Source organism: Amyelois transitella, chromosome 13 (genome assembly GCF_032362555.1).
Source record: "Amyelois transitella isolate CPQ chromosome 13, ilAmyTran1.1, whole genome shotgun sequence".
NCBI classification, from domain to species: Eukaryota; Metazoa; Arthropoda; class Insecta; order Lepidoptera; family Pyralidae; genus Amyelois; species Amyelois transitella.
In genome coordinates, this window is record NC_083516.1 from 6,036,193 (window position 1) to 6,053,318 (window position 17,126).

Sequence of the window (17,126 nt, forward strand, 5' to 3'; positions counted from 1 at the left end):
TGTACTACTTTCTATTCTGTTAAGTTTGATATTAAATAAGTAATTATCAAAAATTTCACGAAGATATTCATGTAAACCATGATCCGACAGTACTTAAACAGTTTGGCAACAAAAAGAAAAAGGGCCTTAAAAGACTTGTGTCCAAGGCCTTAAAATAATATAAAAGTGACAATGACAAGTTGATAAGATAATAAAAAAAAAAACACCGACGCCAATGAAAGCAGAAGCAGAACCGAATAAAGTGAGAAAAAGATTAAAGTTGTTTTTAGTTTATTCGTAAAAATGTAAGTAATTTGTTTAATTGCATTTTTCTAAATAAAAGTACTGTTTTAAAATACGTAATAACTTATACCGTGCATTTCATTGAATTGTCCTCTTCAATTTTAGGGCGCGGAATAAATCTCCCTCGGCGGCATCGGATAAAGAGAAAAAGAAGCCGAAAGAGAATAAAAAGAAGAAAGGTGATTCAGGGTCTAGTAGCAGTGATAGTAGCGGAAGGTAAATTTTACATAATGTTAAATATTTATTGAAATGAAAATCATTTTTTTATTTACACCACCATTTTTATAGGTTATGTTTGTAAAAATTCTTATTTTATATCGAATTGACATTTGAATTTCATGTTACAAACTATAAAGGCATCAGAGTCACTGTGCTTTTCGCCTACTTTGATAAAACATCTTACTGCTATGTCTAAAAGGTGTTAATTTTCCAAAGCATTTTTCCTCTCACCAACTGTTTTCTGCACATTTTCAAGAACATTATCTTTCTATACATGTTATATTATGTTATTTCAATTGTAATGTCTATAATGAGTTATTTTTTTTCAAAACAGTTCATCAGAAAGCAGTTCATCAAGGTCATCATCTCGATCATCTTCATCTAGTTCTGGCAGTTCTTCTCGGTCTTCATCATCGTCCAGTTCTTCTAGCAGTACCAGTAGTAACAATGATCGTTCCAGGCCAAAGAAGAAGTAAGTTCAATATTTGTCAATGATTATACATACATACATAAAATCACGCCTCTTTCCTGGAGGGGTAGGCAGAGACTACCTCTTTCCACTTGCCACGATCTCTACATACTTCCTTCGCTTCATCTACATTCATAACTCTCTTCATACAAGCTTGGTGGTTTTGGGTACTTTTGACCTGACCCTTTACCAGGACGTCCTTAATTTGATCAAGATATGTTTGTCTAGGTCTTGGTCAATGATTATAGTTTAGTAAAAAATTGACCTAGAAGGTAATGATGGTTGATCTACTACTGCCTGAATTTCTATGTATTTCTACCCATACCCAGATGCTAAATTTTCAATCAACATTTATTCACATATTTTTTGCACTACTCCTGACTCATTGGGTGACATGGGACTTCAAAACTTTGCAGCTGAGATGGTATAAGGGACACTGAAAATAAGAAACCTTTCCATTGCTGAATTAATATTTTTCTTAGTGTACAAAACTCAATTCATTTTAATTAACAGGACATCTCCAAACAAGAGCCCCATAAAAGATCGTCGTGAAGGGGATAGAGATAAAATTAGGGACAGGTCGCCTTTAGGAGATAAGAAGAAGCTGTCAGTGCCCTCGGCTAATGACAAATCTAAGAGCAAGGATAAACATGAAAGGTACATGGCAAACAATTACTATTTTGTATCTAGACTTCATTATCAATGAAAAGTATATCAAATAAGTTAAAAATGGCACATCATATTTATTTCTTGTTTTTCGTTGTCTAGGTCTCCAGGGCGTAAAAAACGTGAACGTTCACCTCCCCCAAGGCCCACCAGAATCCACATTGGCAGATTGACTCTGAATGTATCCCGGGAACATATCCATGAAATATTTTCCACCTATGGCTCTGTCAAGGCTGTAGAATTCCCAATGGATAGATTGCATCCTCACAATGGGCGAGGCTATGCTTATGTTGAATTCAGCAATCCAGATGAAGCAGAAAATGCCATGAAGCACATGGATGGAGGTATGTTTGAGGCTTTTCACATTTTCATTTATTCACATCTCATAATGAAAACAAATTCTGTCTGTTCAAAATTGTATCTATTACCATTTGTGAATGATAATAAAATGATCTATAAGAGTGGATGTTTTAGGGGCTGTATCTAAAAGTTAAAAACCAGACCCTATTACTAAGCCTCTGCTGTCTGTCTGTATGTCACCAGGCTGTATCTCTTAAACCGTAATAGCTAGGAAGCTTTGTATATCTCTTGCTATAACAATAAATTCAAATAATTTAAATATTTAGGGGAATCTTCATACAATAAGTTTTTCCGTATTGCTCAATAATAACAATGGTAACAGGTAGTGCTTAAAATTTTCACAGAATATTTATTTGCAACTTAACTATTGAGTATTTATTTTAGTTTTATTTTTTTATTTTAATAAACAGGTTTAAAAATTCATATTTAAGTAACAAGGGTTTCGTACCATCACTTCGCCTGCGAGTCCTACCCGCACTTGGCTCTTTTTTTAATGTTAGATTTTGCTTTCATCTCTGAATCAACGGATTCAGAGATGAAAGAAATATAACGATATAGTCATAACAAATTGTCTTCTTCTTCCTGGCTAAAGTCTTAGTTGCATCTTCACCACTCTGGGGAGGAGCCCAGGGTAAGCTCTTGACGGATCCCGGATTGGGTGAGTCAGGTTTTTAGTCAAAAGGACTCATCTGACCTCCGTAACCTTTGCAGAGGAACTTTACCCGTTTTGGGTCATATGGTTACACATTCAGTTGCCTTAATGTGCAGGTTTCCTCACGATGTTTTCCCTCATTGTAAGAGTATCGGTTAGTTATCAAACTAATGTACATAACTTCAAAAAAGTCATTGGTCCATGGCCGCTTTGGGATTCGACCACCAACGCTCTTCATACGCGCATCATAACCAATTGTGTTGTAGGGCAAATCGACGGGCAGGAGATCACGGCGGCGCCCGTGCTGATCCCGTCCCGGCCGCGGCGCCCGTCCCCGCGCCCGCCCCCGCCACGGCACGCGCCCATACGACGACATTCGCCGCCTAGGTAAATAAACCTACAAGTTTCACAGAATCTTTTTTTGGTTCGATGCAGTTCGTCACATACACAAAAAGTAAAACATATTTGAAACTTTCAGGTTTTCTCATAAAGTGATTTTAGCACTTCTTCATTGACTGGTTATTTTTTAAAATAGAATTACTAGTTGATATTCTTCCTCCAGGTGTTAGATCTACTTATATCCTCACCTCTGGAGAAAAACCTGAGGTGAGTCAATTGACCATTATCCTGGACGGAGAAGATAAGTCATGTTTTTACACGTAGCGTCTTTCGGCTGACCACTGTTCACCGTAAGAGCTAGTTAGCAGTCAAATAAATGTACAAAACTTAGACATAGGTAGGATTTGTACCTGTGCTTCCTTGTACTCATTCTAATCGGGCACAAATGTGAATCCAAAAATGTATGTGCTTAATTTAATTCCCATATTCCAGGTACCGGCGCCGCAGCCCGCCGCCGCGCCGCCGCTCGCCGCCGCGCCGGCGCCGCTCGCGGTCGCGCTCCCCGCGCGCCGCGCCGCGCAGGCGCCGCTCCAGGTCCTCCTCCTCCTCCTCCCGCTAATTCCCACACACATATATACTTTGAGCCATGGCAGTATCACCAACGATGGAAAAAAAACGCGCGCTTTTAGCAAACACCACATTGACAATGACCTTAAAATTTTTCCCATCTCTTTCTGATTACTATTTTGAAAGGGATGGAAAGTAAGTAAAAAAGGCCATGCAAAGTATTTTGTTGTGTTTTTTGATGTTTGTTAAATTTCCATCCAGTCAGTCATATTCACCTTAACACATACACACTCGCTCCAATATCCAACAAATTTTTAAGTTGCTTAGTAAATTATATACACTCAGTCTTGTTCATACTACTCGTACCACAAGTACGAACGAACACGAACTAAACATGCTCCCGTTTAAGCTGCTTTGATTTGAAGTGTTAAATATTATCGGCCTCCTGCGTTCCGAAATCACAGAAAATGGAATGCGAATGCGGAATGCGAATATGACATTTATAAAGTGTACTTACTACATTAGCTTATTATATTGAACAATTTACCCAAAAGGGTTTCATAAAGCAAATTCATTTTGAATTATTTAAAAATTTTCAATATATACCCAATATGTTTATCATTAAATTAGATACGTACTGCATTCACAAATATTTTAAAATCTTCAGCAGCTATCACAAATTGGTATCGAGTTTTAGTGCCTCAATTTTGAGTCACCTTCACTTACATATTTATCATACTATTTACTTCACCTAGAATGCATGAAAACGCAATAACAGTAAAAAAAATATGACGAATAACATCTCTTTCAATCGACTTACATACAAAACAATTTGGCGGGTTTGTATGTACCACCCCAAGATACAACACACTCCATTTCAGCTACTGTGGTAAGTATCACCAACTCACCCATACAAAAAAATTTGGTTGATTGCCACAGCAACATATTTCAGGTAAGTATAGTAGTTAATAAAACTTTCAGTGTATAGTTATATAAATGTTCAATGATTAATGGCACATTTCTGTTATAAAAGCTTGCAAAATGGGAACTGAACGAGTGCGTGATTTGTGAAAATAAGACTAAATGATTCAAGATAGTGCAGTGCTATGTATTTACGCGTTTTTTGTTGTAACATTGTAAGAACTCTTGACTTTGTCAATAAATAAATTGTAATGGTAATTAACGTTTTTTTTTATTCCCAGATCCAAAGATCCTGTTTCCATTTCCAAATAATCCCAGAATATCCAACTGTCCCATTGCAAATGTTATCAAAAATAAGCAAGAAATGAAAAGTTAAGTTTTATTTTCAATAAATAAATGTGTTACCATATTATGAAGTTTTACTTGAAATCAATTTACAATAAGTTTGGTAATCAGCAACTAATACTTTTCCTTTGTACAAAAAGTTGGGTTCCAGACCCAACTCATGAGGTGACCTGTAATAGAAGAAACTGTTATTTATTAATCCAGACATAGATAGAAAAGCTCTTTATTGCACCAAAAGAAAAATAAAATCAGACAAAAAAACAGGTTATGAGGTACAAAGCGGACTTATCACACATTCGCGACATATGTATCAAACATTGACTTGTTGCTAGCCTGAAAAAAGAAAAATCATTGCCTAAAAGAAAAGTCCAAGTTTCGCAAGTAGTGTTGGGAACCACACGACGAAATTTACATATATTCAGACATTCAATAGAAATTTAATTTGTGGATAAACTCACGGATACTGAATCTTCATATTTTTTGGCCCTCTCACTGGATTCCAAGCTGATACAGGAGCTTTGTTTGCCAGCATTAGTCCTGCCACTGCAGTGTACAATCCATATTCTTGACACATTTTTTCCTAAAAAAAACAAATATGGTTGTAAATCACTTGGTTACATACTGTTTCATGTTAACTCTTGATAGTAAATCACTTGTTATGTTTCTGATTCTGTGTGGTTTAAAAAAATAAGAAAAAAAGGTTTTGTTTTAACTATCATTACAACTGGGCTTCCTAATGCCACAAGCAAGCTTAGCATAAGTATCCATGCAATACAATACAATTATAATATCTCTTTATATTATAACTCAATTAATTAATTCTTCTAGGTAACCCGTAAGTTGTGTATAAAACTTCACCCAGAGAAAAGATCCATACAAAATTATATTAGGGCCTTACAAATGAAATTGGCGTTTGGTATAGGAGGGACAAAAAGTCGAATATTTTTTAATATAATATATTTATTTAATCAAAGCAAGAGCCACTTTTGCCATCTCATATCCCTTCATTAAAAAAACCATTCGGAATAAATAGAATCAATAAAATCTTTGAAGGCGGTTTGGACTGCCCTATCGGAGTTGAATTTTTCCCTTGGATGAAGTTATCCAAATTTCTAAAAAATGGTAATCTGTCGGAGCAAGGTCCGGGGAGTACGTGGATATCTTAGACATTCCAATTGAAGTTCCTCTTATTTGGTAACTGTCTCTCGTGCAGTGTGTGGTCTAGCGTTGTCGTGAAGCAGCAGTGGCGTGGAGCGATTGACCAGTCTCGTTTATTTAGCAGTTAGCTTTTCCATCATAGTTTGCAATTGCTGAAAAAAGACCGTTGCCGTAATCGTCTGGCCAGATTTGAGAAAACTGTAATGGACGACACGGGCACAAGTCCACCAAACACTTACTAGGTACTACTTTTTTTGGGTCTATTTTAGCTTGGAGCAGGATTTGGCTGGCTAGCCAGAGTCTAGAAATTGCGATGAGCGTATCCGATTATTGTAGAAAATCCACTTTTCATCAGTTACCTGTGATTAATGATTTGATTTAAAAACCCTTCATGATTGTGCCGGTTAAGTAATGTAACGCAGTCGACACGCGTTTACCGGTTTGCTTCACTCAATTCGTGAGGTACCCACTTTTCAAGAGTCTTCCCAATTTGCTTTAAGTCGATTAAAATAGTTTTATCACTAACACTGAAGCCTGAAGCTAACTAGGACGTGGTTTTCAATGGTTACGCACGTTACCACAATAGCCTTCAATTCTTTTAAAGGGGAGAAGTTTTGTACTAGTACAAGAAAACGCCAATTTTATATGTAATTTATAAAACTTCACCCAGAGAAAAGATCCATACAAACTTAACCTTATAATACAAACAGCTTAAAAGACTTTCTTTTCCACTGTGCATCGACTTGAACATATTGAGGAAAATTATTGAGTGAAAAGGTTTCAAAAGCCTTAAATTACTTAGTAATATAAAAAAAAATCTAGTATTTTACCCTCCATTCGGCCAGCAGATAGTCTGCATCGCTCAGCGCCGCAGCGGCCTTGTCGGCGTGGTCCGCGCTCGAAAAATGTGGCAAGTAGTTTTCTTCTAAAAAATTTACGAAGGAACTAGGCTGGCTCAGGAATTGTTCAATGATATCTGAAGGCTTATGGGTTAACATTCGACTTTCGTTTTCTTCAGTTACTGAAAAAAAATCGTTTGAACAAAAAGGTAAGGATGCCCGACTTTCTACCAATAAAAAGCAAAAGAAGTGAAGATCATGGCAAGTGTAAAATATATTCACTGGCTAGCCCTCTGAGAAAGAGCCATTATTTTTATGTAAGTACTTCAGGTGACGGCAATAGCTCAAGAATTTTTGAAATCATATCAAAGGCGACGCCACAGACAAAAACTTGTCTGGTTTAAGGAAATTGAATCTTAAAGATGACTTACCCTTCGGGTTCAGAACTCTTCCAACTCCATGTAAAATACTAACAGTTTGATCTTTGCCTATTGACATAAATTTGCTCGAGAAATTTTTTTTCTTTCTTGCTCCTTTACTTTTTGTTTCTTTTTCAACCAAAACACTTGTTTCTAAAGTAGTGTTTGAACCTGTATAAATAAAAGTCAAATAAATAAATAAAAATTCATCATAATATAACCTTAAAATAGAGTACTAAACTAAGTACCATCTAATAAATAAATTAACATGAAATATGATAAAAAAGCGCTATGAAACCATATTAATTTATATATAAACATTACAATTATAGTATGACAGACAAGGCACAGCCAACTATTGTGCATAGGTCTCCCTACGTACAATAGTTGCTCTTGTATTGAGAGGAATTTTGAAATTTATATTCTATTTTCACATTTATTATTAATTCCTACATACAGACCCTTGAGGCAGGCAAAATGAAGATTTAATACTGCTGATCGCACATCACCTCCTGACGAATTGACAACACACTCTATCATATCAGAGGTCGGAATGTTATAGACAGCAGTATGTTTCTTGCTTATTATTTCTGCTATTCTTTTTAATGCTCCTTTCAAACCAGTCATTGATATGCTATTAAAACTGAAATCAAAGCAAGTCTTCACAATAAAAATACAGCAATCAAGCTCATGTACTTTGAGAACCCTATTTTTCCTAATAAAATTACAAAATACATAGAAATTTTATGTTTAACAAATCACAATGCCTTTAATAATTTGCCATTATAGCTTATTACTTAGAACATGAACTTTCTTCAAGACTGTCGGCTATATCTACCTTGCAAGGGATTTAGACGTGAGTTATGTATTTACTTATAGTTCTTTCTTATACTTACACTATTTGTTGAATATTATATTGTTCCTTCAAACTTGGGGTAAAAAGATTAACTGCAGTATTCTTATTATCTGTATGCATTTCTGAGCAAATGAACACTATTGGAGATCGAGCCCTATGCTTGTACTGGCTGAAATTGAGAATTTGCCCAAGTTAATTCACTAACAGTTCATACCTTATTAAACAAAACATAGAAAAAAGTTTATTAAGACATACTGTAAAACATCTGTAAATTCTGAAGGTGTTCTTAAAAAGGTATTTGGAAAATCTTCAACTAACACTAGTTTCCTGTTGTTATTATCTAATAAAGATGTGAAGTTAGCAGCATTAATAATAAAATCAAGAAACTTTGATGACTGTTTTTCTTTGTGTTCAAATTCACCTGAAAAATTAAAGATTAACAATATTGTATCAAAGATTTGACAAAATGTTTACTACATTAAGTAAAATGAGCATTAATACATTAATGCTCATTTTACAACTGTGAGTTTCATCTGACAATACATGCCTTGCTGGCCAACACATATTACCCAAATTGTACTGGAAAGGTAAATAACAAAAAACTGGTGTTATTAGTGCTCAATAATTGTCTGATAAAAATTAAAGGACCAAAAAATTTATTACCATATTCTGAAGGTACTCCAATATCTAAAGGTGTTATCCATTCTGTAACTTTAATATTATATTTTGATGCTAATTTAAAGATTGTGGCGGTTTTCCCACATCCCACAGGTCCTGTCAATAGTAACATATCACCCTGATTCCGATCACAACAATGTTTAATCCATTCTTCAACTTCTTGAACTTTTTTATTGTGTACAGCTAGATCATCAACTGTGACGGGATCAAAATTTTTTATCCAATTTTTCTCATTAATAATGGTATAAGAACTTTTTGCTTTGCCATGTGCAGAGGTAACTTCTTTCTGGAATGAAAATGTTAGTTAAAATTAATTAATTAATAAAAGTAATATTTAATATCTTATTCAACAAGCAATGATGATGTAGTGGGAGGGATGATTTGGCTCAACCGCCACCAAAGGAAAGATTTTCTACCAGGCTAGCTGTTTGGCATGGGGAACAGCGGCTCCAATAATGTTGTGTCAGAGGTTGTATATTTGCTTCAATCTGTGAAATCTTCACTAGCAAGATTTAGATTTAGACTTTTGGCTGTTTTTGACTGGTTGTGTTGCATGTTTTTTTGTGACTTGTGGCGTAGAGATGTCGCCACAAGTTTTTGCCACCTTTGGTTTTCTTTTTTGTTTTAAACTTAAAAGGTCCTTAATTTATTTGCTCCACCTCTTCTCTTCCCATCAAAGTAATATCAAAATTAATATTGATTATACACAATAATGGGTTTCGAGCAAGAAATGTAAGTACCTACCAGATCACTTACTTCTGTTGCCTCACTTAAGGTTTCCTTAGGGATTTTCCTCATCAATTTCATGGGAGGTTCATTCTCATCAAAGTCAAAGTTACACCATTTACGATCCTGCAATGCGATAAAATAAGAACAAATAAAAATTCTGTGAGTATTGTGATATAAGTGGAATCTCCGAAAGTCTGCAGAGCACAAGATTATACAGACTTCTAAGAACGATTATAATATTATTGTATCACTGTGTCGGCGCTCTTAATGATGTACCGAATCAAGGGTCTTTTAAGGGTTCTAAAACATACAAGAAACAAGACTTAGTGTTCATTACATACATACAATACAATCACATCTTCATCCCTTATAGATCTAACGGTCTCAAAGACTGAAGGGCCACGTTCAGATGTAGGTATGGCCTAATGATAAAATTGCTTAGTGGTTAGCTTACTTTTTTTTGTTGATTCATTTTGATATTTAATATTGAATTGTCAAAATGTTTGTAACTTTGATGAAATAAGACAAAAAAATGTTTAATGTGTTGAAAAATTGTTTCAAAGAATTAAGTTCAAATCAAAACAAAACAATCCATCCACCTGTTTTGACATTGCATTGACATTGATTAATGGAAAGTCGGTCAGCACATTGACAAAAAAGACTTGACATTAAACAAAAATCTTTACCAACTATTGTGGTAGCGGCCGATTTCGACATGTAATGTAAATATGTTCTAGCTTATAGGGAAAAAATCCTTCGGCATAGTAAAATTAAATTAACTCTATTTCTTTGTCAGATCTAGTTCGGACAAGTCGATGGATGCTGCACGGCACCATATTATGCCCAATTAGGCCGCTGCTGTCCGACTCCTTTGTGCCAACTAACATCATTGTCATCTGATATCATTGTCGCAAAAGGTAAAATAGTAGGTATCCATTTCCTCATCTCATTACGTAAATAAAATTTAGAAAATATAAGTATAAAGTGTTCAAGTCCTTTAAACATTCTATTAATTTTCAGTAAGTAAATAAATAGTGATTTTGAATACATAAGATAAAAATTAAGATTTTTGTTTACATCTAGACTTTCTTTTTTATTTGTATTGATTTTTTCAGGTATAAAATGCAGGCTATCAAGGCTTTAGGAGCTTCTGCTCCTAAAACCGTGGTCTCACTTGTAAAAAAAGGTGCTTTTGCACCAGTTGTTGATCAAATTCGTCAAACCCATTTGCCCGCACCAAAGCCAAATGAAACTCGCCCATACTCTCCTTTTCAAGATGCTTCTAACATGGCTGAATATGCTGTGGCGCGTTTAGATGATTTGTTGAACTGGGGCAGGAAGGGCTCAATGTGGCCCATGACATTTGGTTTGGCTTGCTGTGCTGTAGAGATGATGCACATAGCTGCCCCACGATATGACATGGACAGGTACATTGTAAAAAAATTGGTTGGTATTATTAGAAATCACAAAACAATACCACCCCTATTTTAATCATGCTCAATTTTCATTAGATATTTAAATTTTTAACAAACCATCATTATATGTCAAAATAGCATCATCAAATTTTAGTTCTGAAATCATCAGCCTAGATTAGAGTTGAAATATTTAATAAATAAATTATACATTTTGTATAGCATTTGTATAGCATCAGGAACAGGTTTTATCAGGTTCTCAGACCTGACTTATTGAAAACTAAGACCATACTTTTTATCAACTAGGTATTATTATAATATAAAAAAATATAAGTATAAAAATTATCACATATGGTAATTTATAGGTATGGAGTGGTATTCAGGGCATCTCCTCGTCAATCAGATGTCATGATTGTAGCTGGAACACTGACTAATAAAATGGCACCAGCTCTGCGAAAAGTGTATGATCAAATGCCAGATCCACGATGGGTTATTTCTATGGGCAGTTGTGCTAATGGCGGTGGATATTATCATTACTCATATTCAGTAGTGAGGTAAGTGGTTAGTAAGTTTTTATGTTCATCATGTTATTGTTTGTTTGTAAATAATTTATTGTTCATAAAAAAAAACTTTTTGGGTTTTAATGGTTGCTGCTCATAAAATTTTTATTATTTTATTTAAACCTTGATGGGAGGTACATTTTCTTCCCATCAGAAATATTCTTGAATTACTCATTGAGTAGTCCTAGCAAAAGTTTACTTAAAATAAAGGAATTTCATGGCACTAAAGAAAAGGATCACTCCATCTCTTTCGCATGGATGTCATGAAAGGCGATAGTCTAATAAACTTGAGATAGTAAGTGATGGTCTAAAAAACTTGAGATTGTTCTTGTACATTGTCTACAAGAAGAATCCTAAGTTAACAACTTAACACTATTTGAATCTCAAATCCATTATAAAGCTATACAGCTGAATGTAGATTGTCTTATCAAGACTGTTGGCCTTGTCTACCCCGCAAGGGATATAAATGTGAAAAATGAAAAAAAATAAAATAAATCATTATACTAATCATATGACATATTAACTTAAATATGTGACAAGTAAATTATTTTGGGTTAATAGACTAACAAACCAAAAATATTTTTACGTGAGAATTACGCATGTTAGGTTCGGCAAAACCAGGATATTAACAAACTGATTTTCACTTATTTTTATATGTCATAGGTATAATGCTGTTGTTCAATGATAAATAAATGACTTTGAATTGTAAATTTTGTAATTTATTTGCAGGCAAACTCATGCCTTGAGTTCATTCAAATGAAATAGATATTAACTTTTTTTTTAAGTGAACCAATTTTGATGAAATAAACTTTAAATGTTTTTCTGAGTAAAAAAAAAGCAATTGGTGAAAGTTTCAAGTAAATCGGTTCAGTATTTTCAGAGATAAGCGTGATCATACATACAGACAACAGAAAAAAAAATTTGCTTTATATTATTCACTAGCGACCCGCCCCGGCTTCGCACGGGTGCAAAATTATAAATGTTATTATACATAAAAACCTTCCTCTTGAATCACTCTACCTGTTACAAAAAACCGCATCAAAATTTGTTGCGTAATTTTAAAGATTTAAGCATACAGACAAACAGACTAAAATAGCGACTTTGTTTTATACTATGTAGTGATTCTCTTCCCTTTATCCATTTCACTCAAAAATACTAAATGTACAGAAAAATACTTTTTCTCTCCTCTTTTCTCCTTCTATCTTCTGTAGGAATAAATAACTTTTATAACTATACTTCCTACACTGTTCTAATATATGTATAGATGAAGAAAAAGTTGTTTCTTTGCAGTATTTATAATTATTTTAACAGTACATGGTCTTTACTAGTGTTGCATTAGTTTCAGCAACTGAAATTATTAAGAAAATAAGGGTACTAATTACCCACATTTACGACTAAAAGCCAATAATATAATATTTAAAGATGTCTGGTAATATTTTTCTTTACAGAGGATGTGACCGCATTGTTCCTGTTGACATATATGTACCTGGTTGCCCACCTTCTGCTGAAGCCTTGCTTTATGGAGTTCTTCAGCTACAGAAGAAAGTGAAAAGAATGAAAACAATTCAGATTTGGTATAGAAAGTAAATCGAAAATAAACATATGAAATCGTTAGACAAATTATGTATTTTTGTTATAATTTAACCCCTGTTATCGTAAATACATCTTAGTGCAAGCATTGAATCTCAATTTATTTTTCTTTCTCCTAATATTCATTAGTACTTTCATAGTATACCTTCTAAATGATAATCTTTCTTAATGATGATTATAGTCAGGATAAGTCGGTAATCACGATTATACAGGGTATCTGATAACTGGCATTGCATATTGTAGTTAGTACTATAATTACGCTTAGTAGGTATTTGATTCTCGTTTCAAATAGTTGGAAAAATTGGCGGCCGAATTTTTCCTAGGTATCCAACAAAAACAAGAAGGTTGGGAGTCCACGCGAGCGGTGTGAATTCATCAAACAACGAGAGACGACAGCGCGGCGGTGCCGGCAGTCTCGTTGGATGCCGTTACCCTAGTCCGGTTAACTGGACTAACTAGGTACTGCTAAAAGATAGATGCGCGTATGGATCCATTTATCTCCGGATGAGATATTTATTTGATAAATTGTCACCTAAGTCGAGCGTACGGTGTTCAAACATTCGAAGATAGTGCCCTATTTTGATTAGGTATGTTTATCTGTGCATGATGTATTGCCAATGTCATGGTTTAAAGAGACGAAGTAAAGAAATTATTAGTTATTTGTTATAATTGACAAATTTCATCAAAATCGGACCACCTGTTTCAAAGATAATTCTTGTTCAATTTGTATGTGAAGCTTGCCTTTACAAGCGTAGGCGTCGTATGGCCTAACCAAGTTTCCGTAGTGGTCTGGTAGCGAAGGAAAAACAGTATGTGCCAGCAACTATTAACTACCGCGCAAATTGTAAAAATAAATCGAGTAGAACTTGGGATTCTTTTGATGATGTACTAGTAATCCTGTCACTATCTCATTCCATCGTAAGACATCCACGAGACTATGGATATCTGCCTACCTCAGAAAGAACAAAGACGATACCTATGTATCTGTTTGGTCCACGAGGATAACGCGGACCAAACGGATACGTTATAATGTTACAAAGCATAAAATTTGCTCTTCCAAAGCAATGCCAAAGCTGACATACTACTGTAAGGCCAGAAATTACAGTTTGTTGAAAATACAAAGTTTTTAGGAATAATAAGATGCAAAATATCACAGTAGGGTACACTCATATTTCTAAACTTTCCAAGTTCTGCCGCTAATGCTGTTTTTTTTTTGTATGCTAAGTTGTTTAGTTGGCAATAAATTATTTAGTTAATGGGAATACTGTATTATTGTGTGATAAGTGTAGCGTTGATGGGTGTCTGCTCCGCTTATGCTGTTAGGAGGGACCGACAATTAACAAATGTTCCTACAGATAGGCTTGTTTATTTCAGCTATTTTCATAGCTTGTTTTTACTGGGGTAAAGCGACTGATATCCAAACTTTTTTTATAATTTAATTAAGGGTAGTTCGATTATTTTTGATACTATTAGCTGTCCCGGCAAACGTTATTTTGCCATATAAATAATTTTTAAGTAATGTCTTGTAAAAAAAAAATGTTGAGGGTGGACAACCCTTAACTTTAGAATTTTATATTTTTTATACTACGAGTATAATGTATGTTAAAAATATACCTCTTTTCTAAAAAGTTTGTACGGCAACTAATAGAAATTTTCGTAATAAACATAAAATAGTTTCTCCTCAACTCTTTCTTCTTTCCGTGTTCTTAATTGCAGTAGTGTAGGTATGTATATTCTGTACATCGAGTAGACCAACCAAATTAACTTTCCAGTTCTTGGTAGAATACGAGTAGGTTAAACCATGTGACTGCTCAGGCTGCTCTTTTGATTTAAAAGTAGGTGCCTTATTATTGTGTGATATTTGTGGCTTGATGGAAGGAATGATATACTTTTGAGATTTTCAGTACCTAATTATTGTGAGATATTTGTGGCTTGGTTGAAGGAATGATAAGAATCTTCTTGGTAATTTTGCGTATGTATAATTAAGAGTCTGGAGAAAGACGAGAGTACTTTTCATTCCGCTCAAAACTAGTTCCCGTGTGATTTGCGAAAAACCTGTATATTATTAGGTGGGGCTTAATTAGCACGGGCGCAGCTGCGGGTAAAAGCCAGTTATCAATGAATTCTTAATTTTCAATGATAAATTGAGCTAAGGGATAGGCATAAAAAATCTTATTGGTATAAAAATCAAAAGTTTTAATGGTATTTTCTGAATCGCACCAAGCTTTCATTTACTTTTTAGTATACAGAATGATTTTTTCAACTATTTTACACTTCTGAGTCACTCATATTGAGATTATAAGAACACGAATTATCTGCCGTGTCTTATGAAAGAGATACTAAATCCAATTTGTCTGACTCAATGTCCATTAATGTTGAATCAATGGCACAGAATGAGATTTATAGTGCTCTAGTTGTTAATTGCAAATTCAGTGCCTGTCGTGTGTGATCTTAACAAATTCCAGAATTCAAACATTATGAAACACAAAAATATTTTTCATGATTAATGAATATACCTTTTTTTACACATGCTTGATCATTACTGTGATAATAAGTAGATCTAAATTATGTATATCCAAGACACTACTTGGAAGTCAGACAAAATGTATTTCACAATACAATAATATCACATACTTTTAAATGCATTAAACAAATATTTATCAACTGATATAACAGAATTCTGTACTGTTACGGAACTTATGAGGAGTATAAATAAATAAACTCCACTGGTACAATCGAAAAACCATTATGAGATTTTAACGGGAGATAAATTAACTCCCGATACGATAATAATTTATGGGATTTTTCCTTTGTATGACGTTAAATAAACCAATTCTATATTTTAACACTAATTTACATGCTAATATTTACATTTTATTTATAAGTATATATAAATATGTATAATTATATAGATAGGCATTCAGATAAAATCCTATCTTTCACATAATCAGCGATTTGATGTATAATTAACTAATAATGGTCAAATAACAACTCCATAGATATTTTCATGTAAATAAACAAGCAGTATAGTAGTGTACAGGCCGGCTCGAGCGCCCTTAGTCCTCGCCCTATATTGCACTTTCTGAGAGTACTGCCCTATTGGTCACTACCACACTTCGGTGACTCCGCACCGCTATATTACGCTAGAAACGCGAGACGGGCGGCCGGCGAGATAGCGACCGTCGGACAAGCGACGTTACAATAAATAATTTTCTAAACCGATAATGCGAAACGATATACTTGAAATTAGTCGTATTCTCACTCGCGACGTCGTTTACACTACTCTATGTACAGTGGGGATCGGCGGTCGCGCCGGATCGTCATCATCGCGGCTCTTCTTTCTTGAGCAGGTCGAGCGGAGCCAGCGGCGCCAGCGGCGGAGCGAGCGGAGCCAGCGGCGCTAGCGGGCCGTGCGCGCCCAGCGGCGGCAGCGGCCCGTGCGGCGGCAGCGGCCGGTGCAGCAGCGGGCCCGCCTTCAGCTGCTGGTGGTGCGCGTACGCGCTCAGCATCTTGGCGCGGTCCTCCTCCGCGCGGATCGTGGCCTCCAGCAGCGGCGCGAACCGCATGTGCTGCAGCGTGTCGTAGGCGCGGAACGGGTCCCAGGGCGGCGGCGCGTACAGGGCGGGCGGCGGGTGGCGCGGCGGCTCCTTGCGCTCGTCCTTGGGCGGGTGCGCATCCGGCGCGCCGTTCCGCAGCGGCGAGCGAGTGCGCGCTCGCTCGAGCTCCCGCTCCCGCTGCTCGCGCGCCTTGCGCCGCTCGCGCTCCTCGCGGTCGCGGCGCTCCCGCTCCTCGCGCTCGCGGCGCGCGCGCTCGCGCTCCTCGAGGTCGCGGCGCACGTCGGGCGCGGCGGGCCCGGCGGGGCGCACGCGCCAGGCGTCGTGCAGCGCGGGCAGCGGCGGCGCGTGGTGCACGCCGTGCAGCGACGCGGGCAGCGCCAGCTCGCGCCCGTACGCCGACAGACCGAACGCGCCCGGCGCCCCGGGGAACGCGCCGGCGCCGTACCGACCGAACGGTGATACTCCTGAAATGGATATACGATAATTAATCGACGTTCGTCATAGAAAC

The 17,126-nt window shown here is 36.2% G+C and overlaps 4 protein-coding genes across 14 annotated transcripts in view; 2 read left to right on the plus strand and 2 right to left on the minus strand.

Moving 5' to 3' along the window:
* The first annotated feature begins 193 nt into the window (after positions 1-193).
* LOC106132137 (RNA-binding protein with serine-rich domain 1-B-like) lies at positions 194-4,685 on the plus strand. The gene is made up of 7 exons (XM_013331473.2): positions 194-284; positions 388-498; positions 836-973; positions 1,484-1,627; positions 1,739-1,980; positions 2,915-3,035; positions 3,480-4,685. Coding segments are annotated over exons 1-7 (885 nt in total). The 5' UTR covers positions 194-282; the 3' UTR covers positions 3,607-4,685.
* Positions 4,686-4,775: 90 nt separating this feature from the next.
* Positions 4,776-10,102, minus strand: LOC106132136 (cell cycle checkpoint protein RAD17). 5 transcript variants are annotated; one of them, XM_013331472.2, is made up of 10 exons: positions 9,954-10,102; positions 9,527-9,622; positions 8,756-9,056; positions 8,348-8,513; positions 8,133-8,261; positions 7,698-7,879; positions 7,249-7,407; positions 6,809-6,999; positions 5,279-5,400; positions 4,776-4,990 (listed from the first exon to the last, which is right to left on the minus strand). In XM_013331472.2, exons 1-10 carry the CDS (start codon positions 9,969-9,971, stop codon positions 4,885-4,887), a joined length of 1,470 nt encoding a protein of 489 aa, XP_013186926.1. In that variant the 5' UTR covers positions 9,972-10,102; the 3' UTR covers positions 4,776-4,884. The 5 variants fall into 5 exon arrangements, with proteins under 5 accessions (XP_013186926.1, XP_060803344.1, XP_060803343.1 ...); XM_060947361.1 differs by having other exon boundaries at positions 8,411-8,513; positions 9,515-9,622; XM_060947360.1 differs by having other exon boundaries at positions 9,515-9,622.
* A 273-nt stretch (positions 10,103-10,375) lies between these two features.
* Positions 10,376-13,154, plus strand: LOC106132072 (NADH-quinone oxidoreductase subunit B 2). The gene is made up of 4 exons (XM_013331387.2): positions 10,376-10,518; positions 10,615-10,926; positions 11,277-11,465; positions 12,920-13,154. Exons 2-4 carry the CDS (start codon positions 10,622-10,624, stop codon positions 13,056-13,058), a joined length of 633 nt encoding a protein of 210 aa, XP_013186841.1. The 5' UTR covers positions 10,376-10,518; positions 10,615-10,621; the 3' UTR covers positions 13,059-13,154.
* Positions 13,155-14,867: 1,713 nt separating this feature from the next.
* The window catches only part of LOC106132050 (autism susceptibility gene 2 protein), a 60,983-nt gene continuing 58,724 nt past the window's right edge, over positions 14,868-17,126 (minus strand). For 4 of the 7 annotated variants that reach the window (XM_060947127.1, XM_060947126.1, XM_060947124.1 and 1 more), the window contains one exon: positions 14,869-17,082. In XM_060947127.1, the coding sequence (XP_060803110.1) occupies positions 16,385-17,082 (698 nt within the window). In that variant the 3' untranslated portion in view covers positions 14,869-16,384. Of the gene's footprint in view, positions 17,083-17,126 lie in introns of all 7 variants that reach the window. The other 3 variants (XM_060947125.1, XM_060947122.1, XM_060947128.1) reach the window with 3 other exon arrangements.